At 39.9% G+C, this 23825-nt stretch overlaps 1 protein-coding gene across 18 annotated transcripts in view; it reads right to left on the bottom strand.

The window, feature by feature from the left end:
* Positions 1-14237: 14237 nt before the first annotated feature.
* Positions 14238-23825, bottom strand: part of NEK10 (NIMA related kinase 10) — a 123338-nt gene continuing 113750 nt past the window's right edge. For all 18 annotated transcript variants that reach the window (XM_078377308.1, XM_078377317.1, XM_078377304.1 and 15 more), the window contains 4 exons: positions 21766-21874; positions 18522-18574; positions 18373-18428; positions 14238-16917 (listed from right to left, as the gene is read on the bottom strand). In XM_078377308.1, coding sequence (XP_078233434.1) covers positions 16869-16917; positions 18373-18428; positions 18522-18574; positions 21766-21874 — 267 coding nt within the window. In that variant the 3' untranslated portion in view covers positions 14238-16868. The remainder of the gene's footprint in view (positions 16918-18372; positions 18429-18521; positions 18575-21765; positions 21875-23825) is intronic.

Raw genomic sequence — 23825 nt, forward strand, 5'->3', positions numbered from 1 at the left:
TGAGCTCTACTCTGGCGCCTTGCTTGACGATTACCTTGTTAGACGAGGAAATCGCTTGATGATTAGTTTTTTACGATCGCTAAATGATGATTCAATGAGTTTTTGCTTAACGCTGATTGGTTCCCTGCTTCGGGAACTGATTTTTTGCTTACAGGCACCGGAAAACCACCACCCTATGGAGGATCTTCGCTGGACGCTGAGGTATTTCGCCCATTGGAACACATTGAAGTGGTTTTCAGTGCATTTCAATGGGCTTTTTTTCATTTCACTTGACCAGGATTTCGCTTAACAGCGATTGGAACGAAACGAATTATCCTTGTCAAGTGAGGCACCACTGTATTTCCATTTGAACCTATTATTAGACTAATTCTTAGGGTCCCTGTACCAGGTCTCATCCTCCCCTCCCTGTTTCTTTCCTGTTTCCCTAAGTAGCAGATTGGCGGTTTTTCCTAAAGGATTAAGCTTTTCCATCTGGAATGTAACTTTCATATGAAAGTGAACTATTTGATTTTAAGGGCTTCTGCTGCTGGTTTACTATGGGTGCATTGCAGGCCTAACTGCCCAGGCATCTTCACAGCACCTACTCCACTCTAGGGAGAGAAACCTTCTTTCTTCTTTATCACATTATGAATGCTCACAACTTATGGTAGGGAGTGACTCAGTGTGTGAGTGATTGATAACCTCTTCTGTTCTCTTTCTCTCCTCTTTCTGTAGGGAAATTTAAAGTCCCAAGCAATTCCCACCACCCCCAAGTCAAGAATGACATAAAGAACTCTCTCCCCTTCCTGCAATTTGCACAAAATGGATCCACTGCCCTTTACTGTTCAGAAGCAAAGCATATACATACATATTTAAGCACAGAAGCAGTTGATGATTGTTAAAAAAAAGATACAAACAACTCATTCACTGCTTCAGAGTTTTTTTTAAAGCACTATTCATCATACTCTTCTAATTAATGCAGTTTTGCATCAAGCTATGTTTTTGCAAAAACATTGGATATTTGGCTCAAAATGGCAAAATATATGTATAACTTTGTTCTTACCAATGTGAATACTATACAGAGGACTCTGGAAAAATCCTCACCACTATCACAGGCGAAGAGAAGAATGCTGTGAAGCATCCTCACATGAAAGATTTGCATCCCTAGAAAAGGCTCTATAATTCTTGATTCAGTTATGAGGGCATGAAATAACCTCCCATCTGTAATGTTATAGCAGCTCTCGCCCTGTTCTGGCATTTAACCAAAACAGGGCATTCTGACATGGAGAATAGGGACTTAAGGCTGTGTTTGCTGGTTCCTCCCTGGAATCCTGGTGTATGTATGCTGCTTAACACAGACTTTACTTCATCAAGGTCTCTAGTTGTGCCGAAAGTTCTAATCCAACTGAAGACAATTGGAAGAGAGCTCCTTGTTCAGGCCTTGCTACACAACACAGCAAACTTTAACTGACACCATGTGTAACAAGGTTTAAACTGGTGTGCTCAGAATATAAGAGGAAAACACTTGCTTGAGTATAGGAGTATCTTGTTCAGGGTGAGAACAAGATATAGAACAGTGTGCATAATGGAACTGGGTATAATAGTGAGGTTACAAGGATTACCACTACGATAACATGTAAAATGCTCTAATTCCTCTGAATTGTAAAGGTCTGGAGAACCTCTGGTTTGCAGGCCATACTTGACTGAGGCATTACTCTAGCAAGCCCACTGAACAGCACACATGGATATAGTGCTTTTAGACTAAAAGCATTGTATAAATGCCCAATGTTCAGCAGGCTTGTGAGTTTCTAGGAAGCATCCAGTTGGCCATTGCTCCTACAAGCACTGTCTTTCCCATTCTGATCCCTATGTCCTATTCAGGAGAGCTCTCTTTAACTTCTTAGGGTGCTTCCAGATGACTAAAGTATCAACAAAGTCAAGTTTCAGTTAATGTTCACTCTCAGTAATATGTTTTTTATATCCTCACCCCAATCCATCTGGCATTCAGATTTTTAATTTAATGCTTGCAGGCTGGGAGCAATCAATAAATCAGGAATTCTCTCTCTCTCTCTCTTCGTCTCTCTCTGTGTGTCACTGTCTCTCTCACACACAGAGAAAGGGGGGGGGAGATTAGCTGGAGAGGCGCCAAAGTGCGTGAAAATAATTTGTCTGGCCAAGCGAGCAGAAGTGTTACAGTCAGGTCAGCAGCAGCATAGATATCTGAACCTTTTTTTCCATTTGACGGTGCAGTATAATGAATTCAGATGGAATATTTGGCACCTTTATTAACCAGGTGTGTCTGATTAGAAACCTGGGCTGGCTTTTTAGTCTTCTAAGCACTCCTTGAGGCCAAAGATGGCTGTGCGTGATGTGGCAATTACATATACCAGCTGGGGCCATGATACAGATGCAAAGGTAAAACAGGGATCAATTGCATCTTTATCCATCCCTCTCTGCCTTGGTAAGAAGATCCGATACAGTTTTCTCCCCATTTGCTGACTCGTAGAACAACCGGCACATGTGCTACAAGCAAACATACCATGTATGAATTGTACCTGATGTGTGGCACGCAAACTTACGATCAACTGAGGAACATGCTCAGCACAGGATTCTGATACAGCAATGCTTTCTTTGTCTCTCAGGGTTTCATTGCAACTGGAAGTTGAAAAATTATACACCTTGTGAGTTGCAATACCTTATCACGGCTGAACAAACCTACTGTTTGCTTTGGGAAGTTTCATCCAATGAGATAAGGGGGCAAGGGAGGCAGGGAGGCAACCCAACCAATATTTATTTATTTATTTATTTATTTATTTATTTATTTATTTATTTATTTATTTATTTGATATCCCGCCTATCTGGTCGTGTCAGCAGGACCAGAAAAGTGTGGCTGAGTTCCCATCCCATTCCTCTCCCATAGTTCCAGTCTCCCTCCCCCTTGTTGCACAGTCTATTTTCAATGAGAAATGCATCACTACAAGAGCAAATCACATAACAAACCATGTCACAAATATCTATTTTGGTCGGTGGTGCCTGGGCTTAATTGCCCATAAGATACAGACTATGAAATAACTGGGAATTCTTTTGAAGAGAGCTCTGGCTACCCTTTCACTCTTTGATTCCAGACTCTCCACATAATTTGATGCATAATTTAAGATATAACATTTGGAGTTTGGGTTGTTAATTTTTAAAAGGAATTCATTGTTCAGGAAGGCTCAGTGACAGTGTTCAATTATACAGAATCTGGCTTCTGTTCGTCAACTTTGTGAACTCACATAATCTCTACCTACAGCTCAAATGGATCTGTGGGAAGACCTGCTCATTTTACTATAATGAACTCATAACTCAGCCCTAATGGACTCTAATATTATCTTTTTGAATTATGTTACTTTGTTTACTATTTTATAGTTCTTAATCTATATTTTAATCCTTTGTACTTTTATACTTTGGCTGAAATCATATTGGTGCAGCTCTACAACTTTACTACAATGAAGACCACCCTCATATCTTGAGACCCCCCCCAAAGGCTTCCCGGGATAAAAGGGATCTCTAGGGATTCTCAGAACCTGTGGCAAGGGTTGAGGAAACTTTAGCTCAGTGGTTTAGGCAGAGGTTGGGAGTTCGATTCCCCACTGTGCCTCCTTGACAAGGGCTGGACTTCATGACCCATGGGGGTCCCTTCCAGCCCTGCAGTTCTAAGAATTGATAATACAAGGCTGTGGCAGATTGTGTCCTCAGTCCTTTGCACATGGAGCTGTGGCAACAAGATTTCAGCCTTCATGTAGTAAATATGAAGAAAAACTAAATAAACTTTATTTTTAAAGGATTTTGTTGCATTATTGATTATTATGCTTCAGCTATGTTATTGTTATTGGTGCTCCACTCACAAAACTAATTTATTGGGTTGTATATGAGATACACATTGCATTGTTGTTACTAGCATATCAGAAAAATGCAGGGAAATACTCTCTTGCTCTCTCTAACGGCTGATTCTGATATTGCATCTAAGAAATACAAAAAAAAACAAAAGAGGAAACAAAACAGCATCTCCTTTGCCATTTAGGACTGATAAGGAAGTGACATAAAACTTGAAAAATCACTCACAAAATATCTTAAAATATTCCTCTAAATCCTCTTTACAGCTTTGAAATAGCAAATGGTAGTAATTACACTCCAAAAAAAAGAACATTGTAGATAACCAAGGGCTGGAAATACTGGTTGTTCTTATTATATGCCACTAAGTCACCTCCAACTTATGGCAGTAAGGTGATTTTCTTAACCCCAGATTTATTTATCGAAGGTATTTTTATCCTGTCTTTCAGATGGAAATGCAAAGAGACGTTTACAGTGAAATTAGGAAATGTAATAAAATAAACAGTGAAAACATTTGTAACAACAGAATTAAACAAACAAAAACTGAGTGCAAGAACAGCAAAGGCAATGTGGTCAAGAAAAGTGCCTCCATTTAATGAAGGTTAAAGGCACGCAGAAGCAAAAATATTTTTGAGTCTTGGGTCCTAGGGGTGTTGCAGAGGGGAAATTCAAGAGAGCACACACACCCTCAGTCACCTCAGAGGCTTTCCCACCATTCTAATCAAACACACAGATTTTCCAAAAGCACACAGTGGCCATGCACAGTTGCTTAACAGTCTGGACTGTCATGCCTAATTTAATCTAGACTGGGAGAAAAGGATTGAACCATTAATGGTGGTATACTAATTACCAAAATTAAGAAAGGTGGAACCCATTGGAGTCTGAGTTCCTTCTTTCAAAAGAAGAGAAGTCATCATATGCTTTTCTGTGTTGTAAAGGCAGCCCAAGTCTGAACTCCTACCCATGCTAAGCCAGGCTTTCTGAAATTGCTATTATATTCCCTGACTACTACTAGTAGTAGTCTCTCTCTCTCTCTCTCTCTCTCTCTCTCTATCTATCTATCTATCTAACTGTCTGTCCATCCGTCTGTCCGTCCGTCCGTCCGTCCGTCTGCCTGTCTACTAAAATATTTTTCAGCTTACATTAAAAACATAGTATTAAAAGTCAAAAACAGTAAATTATTCAAATATTGGAAAAAATTAATAACTACATCTAAAATGTGAGATAAAAGCATTACTAAAACAGGTTTAGAAAGAACAAAATACAAACCATCCAATTTAAGAATATCTCCTAGGCAGTTAGTCACAAGAGCCTCGTGACGCAGTGGTTAAACCGTTGTACTGCAGCCAAAACTGTGCTCACAACCTGGGGTTCAATCCCAGGTAGACGCTCAAGGTTGACTCAGCCTTCTATCCTTCCAAGGTTGGTAAAATGAGTACCCAGCTTGCTGGGGAGGCAATGTGTAGCCTGCATAATTAACTTGTAAACTGCCCAGAGAGTGCTTGAAGTGCTATGGGGTGGTATATAAGAAGCACACTTTGCTTTGCTTTTAAGGAAAAGCCTGCTATGGTATTTGGGATAGTATCAACAGATGATGTAAAACTGATTGGTTGACTGATTGGACCACTCCACTAACACAGCTTCTCTCTCAGCTATGAGGTTGTGACTGTCACTTCATCTGGCCACAGGGATGGGAAAGCATAAGACACAACATTTCTGCTCAGAGATGGGGTTCTATGTGGCTGCTTCTTATCCTTTCTGGTTATTTAGAAGAGCTTGTTCATGTTAAGAATAAGTGGTGTGAGTTCAATTTTTCCTCTTCCCTCCCCATGCCTTTTCCTTTTGTGTCATGTCTTTTACCTGTAGACATTTAGACAAGGATTTCTTATTTGCTGCCGACCCTGTGTAAGCCAGTTTGGAAGGCTTTTGGTCAAAGAGGGGGTTAAAAAAAGAGTCTTAAAGCAATTACATAATTAAATGTGGGACTTAAATAGGCTACTTCTTTATTACTATACAATACACTTTTATCAGACCAAGAAAGCCAACACCCGGCCACTTCCTTGAATTGTTGATAGAATCGAAACTAGTAGAAAGAAAAACTGGAGGTATTTTGTGGATCATAAAAATGCTGGCAGTAAAAAGAAAGGTGCACTTCAATATTTAAAAAGAAAGCTAAACCCCCCAGCCATTTCTTATTCAAAGTTTAAAATGTTTGGCCATCATTTTCTCCTCACCATGCATACTTTCTTGCAAAGATTCATAAAACCCAAAGATACATTTCTTGATCTTATCATTGTTGGCTTGAATTTACAAACATTACAATATTTAAGCATTACCATCTGCTACAATTGTATGAAAAAAATGACAAACTGGACTGTTTTTCCATAAACGTTATCTGGAGATTGAATGGCAGTGAATACTTCTTTTTGAAGGTGTGAAGTGCACTCAGAAATCATGTGTTACTCATATAAGTTAAAAATTCTCTTCTGTTTTATATATCTGGCCATAATTAAAACTTCACATTTTCTCATTCATCTCAAATACAAAATATCCTTGGCTTAAGGACCACTTTCATAGCCAAAGGCAATGAAAATTCTTTCACCCACTTTGCCCTCTTAATGTCTATTTCAGCGTCCTTTTCTGTGTCCTAAGCTGCTGCATCCGAAGCTGCATGCTAAGGCCAAGATCCTCCACAATCTTGTATTTCTGTTCACCAAGTACGGGTGTGAAAAATTTTAAAATGCTAAAAGGGAAAAAAATGGATTCATTTGAAATGTGATGCTGGCGGAGAGCTTTGCAGATACTCTGGACTGCCAGAAAGACGAGCAAGATCCTAGAGCAAATCCAGCCTATACTATCTCTGGAGGCAAAAATACCGAGACTGAGTGTAGTTTTATTTTGGGCATATCATGAGAAGGCAAGATTCTCTGGAAAAAAAAACCCAATAATGCTGGAAAAGGTGGAAGGTGGCAGGAAAAGAGGAAGACCAAATACGAGGTGGACTGATTCCCTGAAGGAAGCCACAAGATTGAGTTTACAAGAGCTGAGCAGGGTAGCTGAATACATGACATTTGGGAGATCGCTCATTCATAGGGTTGCCATGAGTCAGAGGTGATGGCACTTGATGGCACACAAGAGCAGCAACAACAGGCTGCTTTTGTTACAGAACTGGTTATCAATGTAAGGAACCGGTTATTCACATGCTCTATCCCCTCCCCTGTTGTTTCTTTCTCCACTGGAGAGCATTGTGTCTGAAGATGAGAAATCTCCTGCTCACATGCAAGCAAGAAGCTCCATTCTTTGCTCTTCTATCGTGGAAAAGATTCTGTCACTGCATTAACAATGAAAAACATCAAATGACACTAAAGGCAACAGTTGAATTTCTTGACATCTATCACTTACTGACAACCTGTTTCAATTAGTCCTTTCTAAAGTGGCTGCCACTTATTTCTAAACCACGGCCAAGCCAGACTTCAGAACCAAATTAACTCTTCTTGAAAAAAAAGATGTTTCTCGCTGAAGGAACAGAAGCCTGCTGGAGCATATATTTGCTCTGAAAACTCCATTATGCTTGCTTAGACCATACATGATGTAAGCATCTTATCATCCCAAATCCTCCACAGCATGAATCTCATTGTCAGTATAACTTCATTGACTGCTCCTTTTAGGCCTTCTAGAGAAAGAGTTTGTCAGTCATATGAGCTCATGTAAATACTTCTTTTGCATGGGCAGTGACAAAATTAACAAAATGCGCTGCTAATATTTCAAGGAAAGGACTATCCTGGTAAGAAAGATAAGATTGCTTGTCCAGATTCTTTCTATCTGCAACTCTAAATAGAAATTTATCAGTGATTTTTATTACATTATTTCTAGTACTGTGGAATGCTCATCTTACTGAAACGAGTCCCCTGCACTGGCTACCTCCATATAAAGAACTGCCATGTTAATTAGTTTTTATTTGGTCCAGTGGAAGGTTCAGACATTCCCTCTTATTTCTGACAGTTCTGGGTTTACAGTTTGTGGATCTGAGTGGGAAGGAAGGAAGGAAGGAAGGAAGGAAGGAAGGAAGGAAGGAAGGAAGGAAGGAAGGAAGGAAGAGTGCATTGCTCTGTAGCCATTGGCAATGGGGTTCAGAAGTAACCCGTTGGAGACATAGATAATTTTCACATTCTGCCGATGTAGCCATACCTGGTAGTTCTGCAATAAAACATGTAGCTTGCTTGACTGAGCAGGAATGTAAATCCATGATAAAAATCCAATTCAATGCCATTGGAGGAATACCATTGGGATCACTTCTCTAGAAATCAGTGCTGGCATCCAGGAGTGGCCAGAGGTTGAAACTGTTGCCCTTAGAGTACTTCTACCTTATGGCACATTAGCCAGCCCTCTTGTGCCATCTAGCCTCTTCACAACAGACAAAGTCCCTTGTGCAAGGAAGTCTGGGGTGCCTTCTTGCATGAGCAAGGAGGAAGAACAAGTGCTTGCACAAGTGGAGTTGTGCCATCCTTGGTTATTGGTCCCTGTCTTCTAGATCCAAGTAATCACACCCCTATTTGCTGATTCACATCACCTCTCAGAAAACACACAGAGAACCACCAATTTCTCATACTGGGGCCATTGAAACCAGCTCGCAAATTTCAGTAAAGAATCTATAAAATGAACAGGTAGTGAAATTGTATCTCTTAGTTTTCATGGAACATAAGGCCTAAGCACATTTGTCCAAGGGGTTTTCAAAGCGTTGAGTTCTTGATTTTACATAAATAGAATCCAGAGAGTCAGCAGTTCTGTCTCCCCCCCCCCTTTCTTTTTTCTCTCATTCGATCAGGCTTGAGGGGGAAAGTCTGTTATTGTCACATAGTTTTTGCTGTTCTTATGTGTCATTTGGCTGCCTCCAAGTTATGAATGAGAGATTTTCTGTCCTAACAGCCCTGCTCAGCTCTTGTAAATTCAAAGCTGTGGCTTCCTTTAGGGCAGTGCTTCCCAGTCTTGGGTCCCCAGATGCTCCTGGACTAAAACTCCCAAAAGCTTTGACCACTAGCTCTGCTGAACAGGATTTCTGGGAGTTGTAGTCCAGTAACATATGGGGACCCAAAATTGGGAAACATTGCTTTAAGGAGTCAGTCTATTTCATATTTGGTCTTCCTCTTTTCTTGCTGCTTTCAACTTTTCCTAGCATTATTGGTTTTTCCATGAATCTTACCTTCTCATAATGTATAGGATTTTGCCTTCTCATAATGCCTTCTTAGAAAGTAGGACAGCCTAAGTATTGTAATGTTTCTCTCCAGAGAAAATTCAGACTTGATTTGCTCTAGGACCCACTTCTCATGATCCACACAGTCAAAGGCTTTGCTGTAGTCTATAAAGCATGGACTGACCTTCTTCTGAAATTCTTTGGTGCGCTCCAGTAGCCAGTAGATATTTGCTGTATGATCTCATGTGCCTCTTCCTTTTCACACTCCAGCTTGAACATCTGGCATTTCTTGCTCTATATAAAGTAAAAACCTTTGTTGCAACACCTTGAGATCACTATGTTTGCATGGAAAATTAGTGCAGTGGTCCTATAATTCCTGCATTCCTTGCCTCCTCCTTTCTTGGGGTTTGGAATGTATATCAAATGTTTCTAATTTGTCTGCCATTGTTTTGTTTTCCATATTTGTTGGCATGTTCTTCTTAGGATTTTGACAGATTCAGTCTCTGTGGCTTGAAATAGTTCTATTAGTATTCCATTGACCCCTGGTGAATTATTCCTTCTCAGTGCTTCCAGAGCAGCTTTCAGTTCACTTTCTAAAACTATAGATTCTTCATCACAGAATTCCTCTTCAAAGGAGTTTGTTGTCCTTTTATGTCTTCTATATAGGTATTCAGTATATTGTTTCCACCTTCTTGTTATTTTATTCTGGGCAGATAATGTTCTTCCCTGTTGGCTTTTCAACATTCCTAATCTAGGCTTAAATTTCCCTGAAATTTCTTGGATCTTCTGGAAGAGATCCCTTGTTTTTCTGCTTTTGTAGTTGTCCTCTATTTCTTTGCACTGGTTATTGTAATAGTATTCCTTGTCTATGAGTAACAGTTGCTGAAACACTGCATTTGGGATTGTGATCCTGCTTCTGTCACCTTCTGTCACATACTTGCTCTAAATTAAAATATCCTTGGCCAGAATAACAATAAACTTCCAATCACATAATTTCCATTACATAATTTTTTTTTTAAAAAATTACATCTGTGTAATGTTAATGTCTCAGTAACTGCTTAAGTTATCTTTCTGTGGGATGAGTATGTGCAGTGTACGGAGTATATGAATGGCTAAAAAATGTCTGCATTGAGTTTTGACAAATACCTTGTTTGTGAGAATTGGTTTTATATATAGAAAGAAAGCTTAAACAAAGTTTTGTTAATCAAGCTTGTTCTCAACCCTTCTTTGGACAAAATGGGCAAGCTGTCATGCCCGAAAGCCTGCTCTTTGCCAATTAGGACTGAACTTTCTTGTTAATATTGCTTAGTCCTTGAATCTAATAAAACTCATTTTCCATTCTGTCCTTGAAATGTTTTCAAGATGACAACTCTTTCAAATAAGAAATTGTACTGGCAAGTCCCAAGGCTTCGTTAATTCCCTTTAGAATCAAAATAAAAATGGCAAATTAATATTTAATGCCTGAAGGTCAGAGAAAGAAACAGGTAGAAATATATAAGCCTATTTAAAGAATGAATGTGAAAACATTCGATTTTTTTGGACTACCACCCCGAATGTGAAATGCTTTGCAAATGGAAGGTAGAAACAACAAATCCATTTTGTGCACAATATATTGTGAGCTGCCCTGAGTAGACTCCTGTCTAGAAGGACGGGATAAAAATCTAATAATAAATAAACAAACATAAATAAACAGTAAATATGTTTTAATGTGTATTTTATATTTGTTAAAGCCACATTTTAAGCCATATTTTTTGAAACCTTCAAATCACAGTAATTGGAGAGGCCCTCATAAAATTCAACTTAATATCCGAAGATATTCATGTCATTTATTCAAGCCTCCCCTCCTTCACCGAGGGCATTTTAAAAAAAAACACATCCAAAAACACAAAAACCAAAGACACCTTTTCTACCTCTTTTCCCTTTCTTTTCCCTTTTCTTTGGTTCTTCATTTTTAAAATTCTAAAGGACTAATGAGGCTCCATTTGCTGCCCAGCTTCAATTCTGGTCACTTTGAAAGGAAAGCCCCTTCTTCACCTCTGTAAGTACCAGACTCATTCTGAAGCCCTCTGTTTTGTGCATGTGCCATGTATGGGCCAGTTCGCTATCACTAAGAGTATGCTCACATACTAGTATTATCTGCTGGGTTCCCCCGCCCCCCCACATTCACCTCTGTAGCTAGTGAGTCTTCCAGCCATCAATATCTGCTCTCTTGAGGCAGCCTGAACTGGTAGAACCTCTCTTTCTGGCCACTTGGCATTATTATTGCCATTTCCATGGCATCGTCCCACTACTTCAACACAACCCACATCTTCTACGTGACTCCAGGCAGGCTACGCCTCAGTCCATCATGTGTGGAAGCTAGGTTTGCCTTTTTGAGTGTGGAATGTACTCATGTAGACTCTAAGAAGAATTGTTTTGCTTTGCTATGGTAGAGGATAAATTAAGTAACATTTCCTTGTGTAGCTTCAGGCCGAAGTCATCAAAATATCACAGTCAGTTTATATGGTTCTTGTCCAATAAAACTTTCAGAGAAGACGATGCTGTTTTGGCATGCCTCTGGGCTCATGGTTAAACCTCCACAGCCCATTGGTCTTGCATGGCTTGCAGTAGACTAAAATACATCTGGGGAGTTCCTCCATGAAATATAGAAGCTACGTTAAGGAGGGTACACTCGCTTCTGTTGCAGATATATTATTATGATGATTATCAAGGACAAAGAAAGCAGCATTTCCTTGTATTTTCTCCACCTCATTCAACCACAGCTTACCATATTCCAGCACTATTATCTGGATGGTTTTTTTTTTCATGTCAGACTCATCTGGAAAGGATCATAGGAACTTGAAGCCATCCGAGGTGCAATTTTGACCATTGACCTAGCTTTAGGAAGGAAACTATCCTGCCCATTTATGTCTTCAGCTTTAAGACTGTTCTTGATAGGAGAAACATAAGTCTGTAATCTTGTCTCCCTTTTTCCTAGGGTAAAACCTCCTGAATGACTTTGTGTGTAATAACATTCCCAAATAATCCAGGCCAATTTAAGCATGAAGTGGGCATCACAACACTTTTCTCCTCATTCACTACAAACCAAGCTGCCCAAGACAGGTTGCTGTTGCCCAAATGTTCATTAAATATCTCTTGTGAGAGGAAGGCCAGATCAGAATACTGTAAGAAAAAGGTATAGAAAGCATTCTTAAGTGACTGGGTGGTCTACCAGGGCTCCCAAAGCTTTGGTTAAAAAAACAACAACAAGAACACTGGGTACTGTTATTAGGCCACATAAGATAGTTCAGTATACTGTAGATAGTGGAGATCTCTGTTGGAGAACACACAAAACTTCTGATAATTCTTCCTAATAGGTGAGTGAAGGTGCCCTAGAAAACTTCTATGGATACTAGCATTGCGGTGTGTATCTGAAAGAGGATTAACTGGATCACTTGTTTGAGGTCCTGGAAAATCAACTTCAGTTGGGTCTGTCACCTGCTGAAGAGTTTGGTCAGTGAGGTAGTGGTGCAAAGGACAAGTTTTATTTTGCACAGATGGTGTTTTTGCATTCCTTCTTTTTTCCCATGGGTAGCTTTTTCTTTTTCTTTTGTTTCCAATTGGACTCAATGCAGATCAATACCGCATCTAGTGGCTCTTTCCAAAGCCCAACCCCTGCCAAGGTGGAGTTTGCTAGTGGTGTCAGGAAACCTAGATTGACTTTTCAATTTCTCAACATTTAGTTTCTGTGCTTCTCCTTCCTACTGGCAATCACAGTCCCATCCCCAAACTGGACAATGTCCAAGGAGGAAATCAGCTAGGAAGGTCTCAGTATGCCTTATGTTTGCACGGAGTCCCAACTTAGCAGTTGCTCCGCAACTTTATTCAGAAAGGTTGCTCTGGCAAAGCAGGAACAACAGCTGTTTGAAAGACCACAGCTAATGTTTGGAAAGCTTTCCTTAATGTTGCTTTCCACTTTCATTAGGAGGATCCTCCCCAACATTTTGTAATTTATCTTGGCTGTTCTTCTGTATGGTCTGAAATGGTGCTAGGTTGCAAAGGCATAATCCATGCTACTCAGGAGCTCCAGCCAGACACAACTATTCTGTTTGCTAGGACTGGGATGAATTCTCACTAAATTTCTTGTTCTCAGCCAAGAGAGGCTATCTTGGTCTGTTAGTGCAGAAACAAAATGCTGAAAATTTGGTGTGTGAAGGCAGCCTGTCAAGGAAACACTGAGCTATGTGGCATTTTTTCAGTGCAAGGACAAGCTATTGTTTTTTTCAATGAAAAATTGTGCATAATGTTTCTGCCTGCTGCCTTTTTCATTTGTGAAGCTAAGAACACACAGAGAGACAGGACAGATGAATTGGCTGATTGAGCAGAAAGATGCAAGCAACCCAGCTAATGCTTCTACTTTTTAAAAGTCCATGCAAAGCAGCTGTGTTTGCACTTTCTGCAAAACACAATCTTGCAATTGGCATGAAATAGTCTTGTAAAGGCAAAAATTCTAAGGGCAACAAAGAAAATGTCAACATCATTCAGCAAGGAGAAAAATGTTGACACCCCAACTGTTTCTTAGGCAGAGCTGGTCTGGAAAAAAGGCAATTACTTCCCATGGAGCGAAAATAAAGATGTGGCTCTTGAGGAAGTGTCAGTCCTAAGTGGAGATTTCCCTCCGTGAAACTCAGAACAAAGTATCAGAAGAACAACAACAAAGGTTATTTAGAAACTTGAAATCAACTAGAACAAAAAGGGGGTTATCTGTCTGCTTGCAATTTGGCAAGTGTAATCTTCTATTGAGATGGCCAGTTTCACTCACTTCAGACAGAGCAGTACCATTAACCTTTTTTGGAATTCCAAAGACAAGGAGTGGGAGACACAAACTTTTGGATTTCTGAAATGGTACTAGGCTCAAGGCAGACTGTCAGACTTGACTGAGATGAATCTGAGATCATTCTCCCCCACCTGAAGTTGTGAACCAGGGTGCAGACAACATCTTAAGGTCAATGCAGATCCCTGCCAATTATGGAGTTGTCTCTCTGTTCTTTTATCAGAACATTCTTTAAATCAGACACACTGCAAATGCAAATTTTTATCCTCTTCAATGATTGTGGTGTCTGCTTTTCTAAAAATAGCAAGATGATATGATTACTTTGCTTTTCCCAAGTCGATGAATGTTGAGTTTTGAAGGTTGCCCACATAATTACACACGTTTTAAAAAGCAATCAGCATTCTTTATTATCTGCAATTACAAAATGTGTAATCACACTTTAAAATGGTTTCTATTTCACATTTTCACAGGGCATTACAGATGGTATTTTCAAATTCAGTATCATAGCACAAGCATTTGCTCTGTGGTTTATCATGGCACTATAAATTAGAAATACAATTATACATAGTGAAATATCTCAAGGTTCATTGTGGCATTAGCACTGGCATGAGATTTATGGTATGCCGTGGTTTTTTTTCAGAATTGTGATGAACCTTGTTCGTGTATGTATATTGGAAACATCTGCATACTAACTTAACTAGAACTTGTAGACAAATTTCTGTTTGAAATCCTGTTGGTGGGGGATGTGTGTGCACAATGAGAATTATATAATTGGTGGCAGCATTTTGCCATTGATTAAAGACTTCCTTTTGTGATTTCAAGGTGCACAAATTTTGCTGCATTGTGTATGAGCCATTCATACCCCAAAATTACAATAGGATTTTTTTAATTAGCAGCAATCTGACACTGCCAGTGAACTCATTCCCATTATGCAGCCATGCAAAAGTATTTCAGCTTCTACATATGTGAGGTGGGGGTCTGGATCCAAGGAGCTTCTTGTGCACTGACTCTACTGATCCTTCTCCCCCTGCCCATTTCTATATACTATGCTGCATTTCATATTTTTCAGAGGGATCCTTCCAGTGATCATATTCAAAACTTTTTGCACAAGTGTGAAAGTGTTATTTTATGAGTAAAACTCTGCTCATAGATCTATGGTGTCATGAAATTCTTGATAGATGAAAGAGTAGTTCATCTTCTTTGCAGAAAGTTTTGTGGGCTGATGTCAAACTACTGAGGCTTCCTTAGAAAATTCCCTGATCCACTTTATTTTGAAAAATGTGAGTGTCATCCATAAGTCATGCAACTGTTTGGGACCAGTGACTTTACTGTGGGAAACAGGCAAAATAGGGAGGGGAGGTGTTTTGCTCTCAAACTGCAATGAAGACACACTTGCCTGATGAAGTACTGCATCCAGGAGGTTTTGCTAAGCGTTTGGCGGTCTGCATGTTTCCTACGGACTTGCATGCTGCCTGCAGCAAACATTTTGCTAGAAAGCATGAAGCAATGCAAAAAGAACCCACTTTAAAAAAAGAATAAAAAATTAAAACCTGAAATTGGACAAGTTTGCTAATGCTGCTCTTGCAGTGCCCTTGTCTGGATTTCTGATCCTTTATGGCTGGTCCCGGAGTCACTCAGGCAGATGAGGCCATTCTAAGACGGGCTAGAATGGTCATTCTGAACATGTCTTTTTAAACCTGTACTCTCTTTTTAATTCCAGAACTTACCAATAATCGATTGTCTAATAATTTGGGTATGCAGTAAACATCAAACTTTTGAAACTATGTTGGTGTGTGTATGCTTTGCATGTCATGAATGAAACCTGGGACTCTGTTAGTGGAACAGATTTCTCCTGCTGTTTCCTGCCCAGCATCCAGCATCTATTTTAGAGGGCTGGGATGCCTTTTGGAGCATTTGAGAGGGCAGGCCGGAAAAGAAAGGGGAAGCCTCTTTGCAAGAGAAAAAGGCAACTCATACAATGTTGCTCTTTTCATATCTGAAGACTCAGTTGCTGCAACTGAGATACATTTGTTATTATTTTTATTTTTAATCACTGGAACCTGAAGAGGTGCCACCAACTCTATTTAAGGTAGTTATCAGTTAGTCTACACTTCTACATGTTTTACTGTAGCTGAGATTTCTAAGATATTGAAAAGGAAGAAATGGACTTAGTAACAAGGAATTGCACATATTCCAAAAATTTTCCAAAATTTGTGATTTTCCCCCTAAAGCATGTTGTGTGCTACAAATCTGACTAGCAATACAAAGTAATTATACTGATATTTTTATTTCCTTGTATATCTTTGTATAAAGTATCTTTACCTATATATAACATTGCATACAAGTACGCAATTCAGAAGTTTATGTACATGTTCTAGATACTGCTATTTATCTATGGCTTTTATAGACACTAAATATGCCCTAAATGTTAGTTCTGATACTTAATATTTATTACAAATTATAAATGCTGTCTTTTGTATTATACCTGCACCAGAATCCCAACTACCCCAAAGTCCATGCATACCTAAGGTAACTAGTTTGAAGTAATCTCTTCTTCAAATGTATTTGTGAGCATTTCCACTTGTGCAATTTCCCCTGCCCATTCTGATACTCCCTCTTTAGAAAAGATATTCTCATTATAAATATAAATCTCTGAAATAAACAACTCTATAAAGCTTAGAATATATTTCCAGCAACCCTGAGTATCCATCAGCCCTTTTAAAAGCATACCAACCATAGTGGCTGAAGAGCACTGTATTTTCAACTTATTGTCTACACACACAAAAATTGTCTTGGAGGACAAAGTTGGATAGAAAACACCTACTGCTAGAGTTGTGTACTTCACTTTTGCTCTTTGGATGACTCTTTGAAAGTTGCCTTGAACACCTAAATGCCTTTCTATTTTTCAGATTTTAAGTAAAGTGCAGTCCTCTGGCAATAAGATGTAAGAGTTGAAGTAAGGCGTGCAGGGCTCATTAGAAAACATGCCAATCTAGTAAGAATGGCAGGTGCTCATCTTCGGGCTGGATGATTTCTTGCTCCCCATGGATAGTATTGATACCTGAAAAGATTTAAGAAGTGTAAGTGGTTTTTTTATGTAGTGAGAAAATTCACAGTGATTACAGCCAGCATTCCACAGAGATGGATCAGTAGTCACAGGAAGAAAGGACTACATGGTTTGTTCTTCGTGCCTTTGTTTGCACTAGTAAAAGAAGTAAGACAAAGTCCAACCTATCAGTTAGCAGAGAAATTAGTTGAAATGGTAGGTGACAAATAAAGCCAGGCTGTTCTGGTTTCAAAGATGTCAGTGTTACTGTTAATAAGAAGCATAAATTATGCACAAGATCCAGGATACCAAGATATGTATTTCATCCTACAGAAAAATAGCCTTCTATTACATAAGTTTTATTTCCTTGATTGGGAAGAGAATGTAGCTCCGTGGAAGAATCAATATAATTCATACCAGTTCAATTCTATACATGGTCCTAGCCAAAGGGTTGAGCAAGACCTCTGCCTCAGGTTCCTGAGGACTACTTCTGTATATGAAAAACATACAGATCAACAGTCTGACTCAGTGTCTGAAATCCAGTGGTAAATCACAACTAGATGGAACTCACAGTGGAGTAAAATCACCAGATCCTCACTGATTCAATGGGCCTACTTTAGTTGTGGCTTAGTGCTGGATTTCTGTCACTATGTGGCAGTTTCATATGACTAACTGACATTGCATTTAACTTCTGAAATGTTTCCGTCTGTCCTCCAAATATATCCCAGTCAATAATGGAAAGCTTGCAGCAATGATCAGGGTGGTGGCCAGAGAGTAAAAGAACAGCAGCTGCTGAAATCAGAATATCAGTGATGTTCACAGAGGCTGAACAGCTCCCACCAAATATCTCGAAATTGTACAGCCTCTTTACTTTCCTCTGCTAGCTTCTTTTTGTGCTGTATCCAGAAGCACATCAGCTGGACAAGTTTGTAGTCCTGGAATTCTTTATTATTGTTTTAGTTGTAATATATCATCTAAGCTGTTCATCATCATGTCGAGTTCATTCTGGCCATTGGCAATCCTTCACTTCTGGTGACCCTGGTAGGGCTTTCAAGGCATTTGCTGCCACATTCCAGTGAGCTCCCCTGACTGAGCAGGAATTTGAACCCTGGTCTCCAGAATCCTGGGTCTGCCTATTATAGCACACAGGGTCATGATTTTTTTTCCTCCAAGAAATATTTATAGCCACATCTTACAAAATGAACAGATTCCTTTTCAACCTGATTTTTCAGGGGAAAGAAAAATAATGGGAAGAAACGGTTTCAACGTATCATGCTACTTCTCTTTTCTTCAGGTAGGTAGCTGGCCCTTCAAAATACTGATTAAATATTAGACATCAACTTTGTTCTAGTACATACATGACATAAAATCACACAGTTAACTAAAGCCAGACAACTATAAGTAGGGAAATGCATGAAAAGGTGACTATATCTACCTTACATCATTTGACATCTTTGAAGTGAAACTTACCTATTTGAGGTGAAACTGTAATACCCACATTCCTCCAGAACTTCTTCAATCACAGCCTACAAAAGTGAAGTGCACTGAGTTTCATTATCTGTTGTGAAAATGGAACTAAAAGGATTTTATAAAACTGCTTAAACAATGTAATATCTGACCTGCATTTGTTCATATGTCATTCCTTCATTCATTTCAGAAGTTCTAGGAAGACCTATGAGTAAATTACATGAGTTAATCCTTGGCTGGTTGAATGGACATTCTGATTAAATCAAAAGAAACATCATGCAGACCAGGTTCTTAAACAGATTAAGTTATTATAATTGTATGATAGCACTTAGTGCAGTTAAATGAAAAACCAAACCATAATGTATGAGGTAGTAATTGATTTATAGATACAGAAAGAAGTTTATGCCCAACTCTTTTTTCGTCACAGACATAATTCATTAAAGTGAAAGGAAAAATCAGATACGAAAAAAGAAATTTACTGTACATTATGTATTAAAGGGAACTATTTTCAACCATGTGTACAAATACAGTGATTTTTTTCCCTCGGCTTTGAAGTACCAATGTGCACAAAGGAGAAGTTGCAGTTAAACCAACTTTTTGATTCACTTTGACAGAACCAGACTGCACTGCCACTCCTTTATGCCTGTAGATTGGCAGTTTCTATTAATAAATGGGTATCTCTACTATTCAGATATGAATATCTGTAGATACTTCTGTCAGCAACCATCTGCAGCTGCTAATGCCTTCCTTTAAGCCTCTAGATGGTTCTCTCCATTTTAATTAAGGGACATCCCTAGGCTTCCAATCTGAACACTTGTGGGTACTTTTGTCAAGAGCTGCATGCAGGTGTTCATCTGCCTGCCTGCTGAGCTAAACGCATGGTGGGAATGCGGGCATGAATTTAAATGCAAATATTCCAATATCCCCAGCACTATCCCCCAGATTTGGCTGTGGGCAGCTGTAATCCAAAATGGGCCTTGCCATGGATTTGGCTGCAGGCAACTCTCAACCAAAGCAAGCTCACAGCCAAATCCACAGCAAAGCTCACTTGGGCTGACAGCGACCAGGCTTGCTTTCGGCTGTGGGTAGGTTCTCCACCAGACCTTTAAGATAAGTGCAAGAAAAGGGGAAAATGCCCCTCATTGTCCCCTCCTCCTATTTCCAGGAGGAAGCTTTCTATTTTTTTAATTGTTTATAGGTGGTGCAGCACATCTGCACTGGAATAGTCTTTTCAAAAATTCACTTCCCTTGCCCTTCTCTGTGGTGAAGCAGAGGAAATATTTAATTTGCCAGCATCTTAAAGTGGGTATCTTGTTAAGCCACTCCACAATATAGCATGTTGACAGGTGAAGAAGCCTTAACATCTTTGATGGTTGCAATGCCCACTTTTGGTCCATTGGTCTAACAATCACATGCACTGGAAATAGAACAAACCGGAGCAATCCGACATCCCCCCGCAAAAGTAGAAGCCTCTGAGAGAGGCTCAGAAAGGTGCAGGTAGGAACGATCTGGAGATGATTTGGTTTGCTCCATAGATTACATCATGTGATTGCCTGAAAAAGGAACAAACCAACCCATCCCCACAGGGCATCAGACAGCACCCTATTGGAGCATACCTTCAGTTGCAATTAGAATAGGTCCATTTGATTCAATGGAACATATTGAGGTGCTGACTCACCAAATCCCCATTGATTCAATTGGTATACTCTAGTGTGACTTACTACACCAAATAGCAGGATTTTGGTCAATGTATCACATTTTTCCGTGTATAAAATGACACATTTTCCTAAAATAATTAGAGGAAAAATTGAGGGCAATTTTATACACGGAAGGGGATGGAGGCAAAAGAGCAGTTGCACGCGCACTCTGGCGCCTTTTGCTGCTGCTACCTCCGCTGCCCAAATGCTTCCTCCAGGGCTCACGGCTTGTCCCCTCCGGTGGTGGAGGCAGCAGCAGGAGGAGACAGAGATGGAGGCAAAGGAGCAGTCACACGCACTTGGGCACCTCTTGCTGCTGCCTCCCCACCTGTCCGAACACCTTGTCCAGTGGGACTGACGGGGCTCATGTCCAGCTCATGTCCGCCTTGTCCCCTCTGGTGGCAGAGGCAGCAGGAGGCGGAGGCAAAGTAGTCGCACTGGTGGAGGTGATCGGGTGGGCAGCGAAGGAAGCAGCAGGAGGATAGACAGAGGTGTAGGAGTAGTTGCCCATTAACTGCTCCTCCACCTCCAGCAAGGGTCAAAATTAGGGGGTTGTATACACTGCAAAATACGGTACTTTTTTCCAAATATACACATTTTAAAAGTGATCTTCCACTGCATACGTGCATGCATTTCCCCAACAATATGCATGTTTGTGTATTTTTTAAAAACTTGCTTCTTTTGAGGGTATTTCTTTAAATATACCCATTTTCTATAAGAATCCGGAACTCCTAGGTATTCTGAATGCCATTACAGCTAATCACACAGAATGCACAGGACTTTCACAGTGGTAAACATGCACTTAACTTTTATTTAATAATTCATGTTTATCTAGAAACACCAACAACCTCAGATATGCAGATGATGCCACTCTGATGGCAGAAAGTGAGGAGGAATTAAATAACCTCTTAATAAGGGTGAAAGAGGAGAGTGCAAAAAAATGGTCTGAAGCTCAACATAAAAAAAAAAAAAAAAGATCATGGCCACTGGTCCCATCACCTCCTAGCAAATAGAAGGGGAAGATATGGAGGCAGTGATAGATTTTACTTACTTGGGCTCCATGATCACTGCAGACGGTGACAGCAGCCATGAAATTAAAATATGCCTGCTTCTTGGGAGGAAAGTGATGACAAACCTAGACAGCATCTTAAAAAGCAGAGACATCACCTTGCCTACAAAGGTCCATATACTCAAAGCTATGGTTTTTTCAGTAGCAATGTATGGAAATGAGAGCTGGATCATAAAGAAGGCTGACTGCCGAAGAATTGATGCTTTTGAAATGTGGTGCTGGAGGAGGCTCTTGAGAGTCCCCTGGACTGCAAGGAGATCAAACCTATCCATTCTGAAGGAAATCAACCCTGAGTGCTCACTGGAAGGACAGATCCTGAAGCTGAGGCTTCAACACTTTGGCCATCTCATGAGAAGAGAAGACTCCCTGGAAAAGACCCTGATGCTGGGAAAGTGTGAAGGCAAGAGGAGAAGGGGACAACAGAGGACGAGATGGTTGGACAGCGTCACCAAAGCTACCAACATGAATTTGATCCAACTCCGGGAGGCAGAGGAAGACAGGAGGGCCTGGCGTGCTCTGGTCCATGGGGTCATAAAGAGTTGGGCACGACTTAACAACTAAACAATAACAACAAATATTGCTAATGTCACCTACCAATGACTGAGCAGTATGTTTTTTCTTAAGACTTACCTGGTCTGTTATCTAAGACCAAAGTATGTCCTGCTGATGAATGAAGCACTGAGTGGCAATCTGATGTCAAAAAGCTAGGCTCAATCAGTTCAGGAGAACCTTGGAGAAGCTGCAAAACAGCCAAACACAAATGTAAACTTTCTGTCTTTTCTTTCAAATGATCTGTAAACTCAGAGCTGAAAGTCTGAAGTGGAGGCACTGAATTTAAAACATCAACAAACAGAACTAGCATTTTTACTTGGCTATTCTCAGCTTGTGGTATGGACCTGCTTTGGAGGGAGTAGACTGACCTGGAGATGAGGAGATTCTACAAAGGAAAGAGGTTCTCGTAAAGAAAATAAAGTCTTTCTCCCACTGACTCTTGAGAAAAAGTTGCAGATCATCATTTTTGAGTATACTGTTTTTTTCCATGTATAAGTTAGCCCCAAGAAATTTATTTCTTCGCAAGAAAGTGGAGGGGAAAGGCAGGGATCAAAGCACTTTGATTCCTGCTTTCCCTCTCCACTTTCTTGAGAAGAAAGTGCTTTCCCCCTCCACTTTCTTCACAAAAAGTGGATGGGGAAAGTGCTTTGATCCCTCCCCCCTCCTTACTTCTGTATATAAGACAACCCTCAATTTTTAATCTAAAGATTTTAGACAAAAGTATCATTTATAAATGGAAAAATACAGTATATGATTAGTGGCATAATGGCTGTTTCAGAGAAGAGTGACTATTTTAATTACATTTATCTTGGTAGTTTTTAAAGGTTCAGCTTTAACCCATTCTATTTCTCTAATGCCAGCAGAGATTAATGTTCTAGCAGAAAGAACATTCCAGCCTGTGCAACACACAGCATCAAGCGTCCCTTGTATCACTGCATACACAGGATGGATTGCTTGTGCCAATATACAATAGTCAGAAAGCAGATTATGGTAAGACATAGGGACAGCAGAAGGCTGAGCTCTAAAGATTTGCGAAATAATGTGGAAAATTCAAAACTGCAGATAATGTATACATACTTGCCTTGAAGTTGCCAGTTCCTAATACATCTTAGTTAGTAAAAAAAAAAAGTTGGGGAAAAACAAGTAAGCTGCAGAATGAGAGGAAAGCCAACATATTTTTGCAGAACGTTTATGTTCACTATACCATCAGCTTCAGTCTAGACTAGTCTACACAGCAGGTATATCTTTATGCAATTGCACAAGGTACTTATAAACACCATGCTATAACACCATGATATACTAAAAAGCCAGAAACACCACCAAGTCTATTATTCACAGATAAGCTGTCATACATAACTACATCTACTCAGATCCACATGTTAGAAACTAAACATTCATGGATTTACATCAGGCATTTCTTAAACTAAAGTACCCACTCCAGGGGCTGGAAAAACAAACAAACTGACAGGGCAAAACTGGTACCCAGGAACAAGGTATGACAAGACAGGCCTAAAAAGGTAACTGAGAGAACACCACTGGTTATCACCTACAGCTCTGAGCTTAGAACATTCACATCTATCACCTGCAAGCTATAGCCTATTCTGGACAATAATACTTTTTTTCTCCAGGTTTGAATGGCAAGCCTGTGCTTACGTACAGACAGTTGCCTCCTGAAACAACGGCTGGCACACATCAGGCCATGCAACATAGAAAGACAGGTAAATGATCCTCTTACAAACCTAGTTACCAACTGTATCCCTCTGTATGAAGGAGGAATGATCCCCAGGTTGGAAAACACTGTTCTAATGTGATATACACCATCCCTACCAGCAGTGCCTCTCCACTTTCTACACAGGGTGGACAAGATGCTCTCCATTCAAGATAATAAATAAATGCAAATCTGATATAGAATAGGTGAGTTTTCCTGAGAACTTTGTGTACAGTCAAAAAGTTATTTTCTTTGGTAAAACTCTGGCACCACCACAGCCAACTCTTACCTGAAAACAAAAGTCACTGCTTCCACCTTTAGAGACAACAGCCTAATTACTCCATATATCAGAGACAACATTCACTAATAACTCCGTATATTATCAGGACTCACAGACAGTCAACACTTTGGAAGTCCATTATCTATGTTA

The sequence above is a fragment of the Pogona vitticeps genome, chromosome 6 (assembly GCF_051106095.1).
Source record: "Pogona vitticeps strain Pit_001003342236 chromosome 6, PviZW2.1, whole genome shotgun sequence".
NCBI classification, from domain to species: Eukaryota; Metazoa; Chordata; class Lepidosauria; order Squamata; family Agamidae; genus Pogona; species Pogona vitticeps.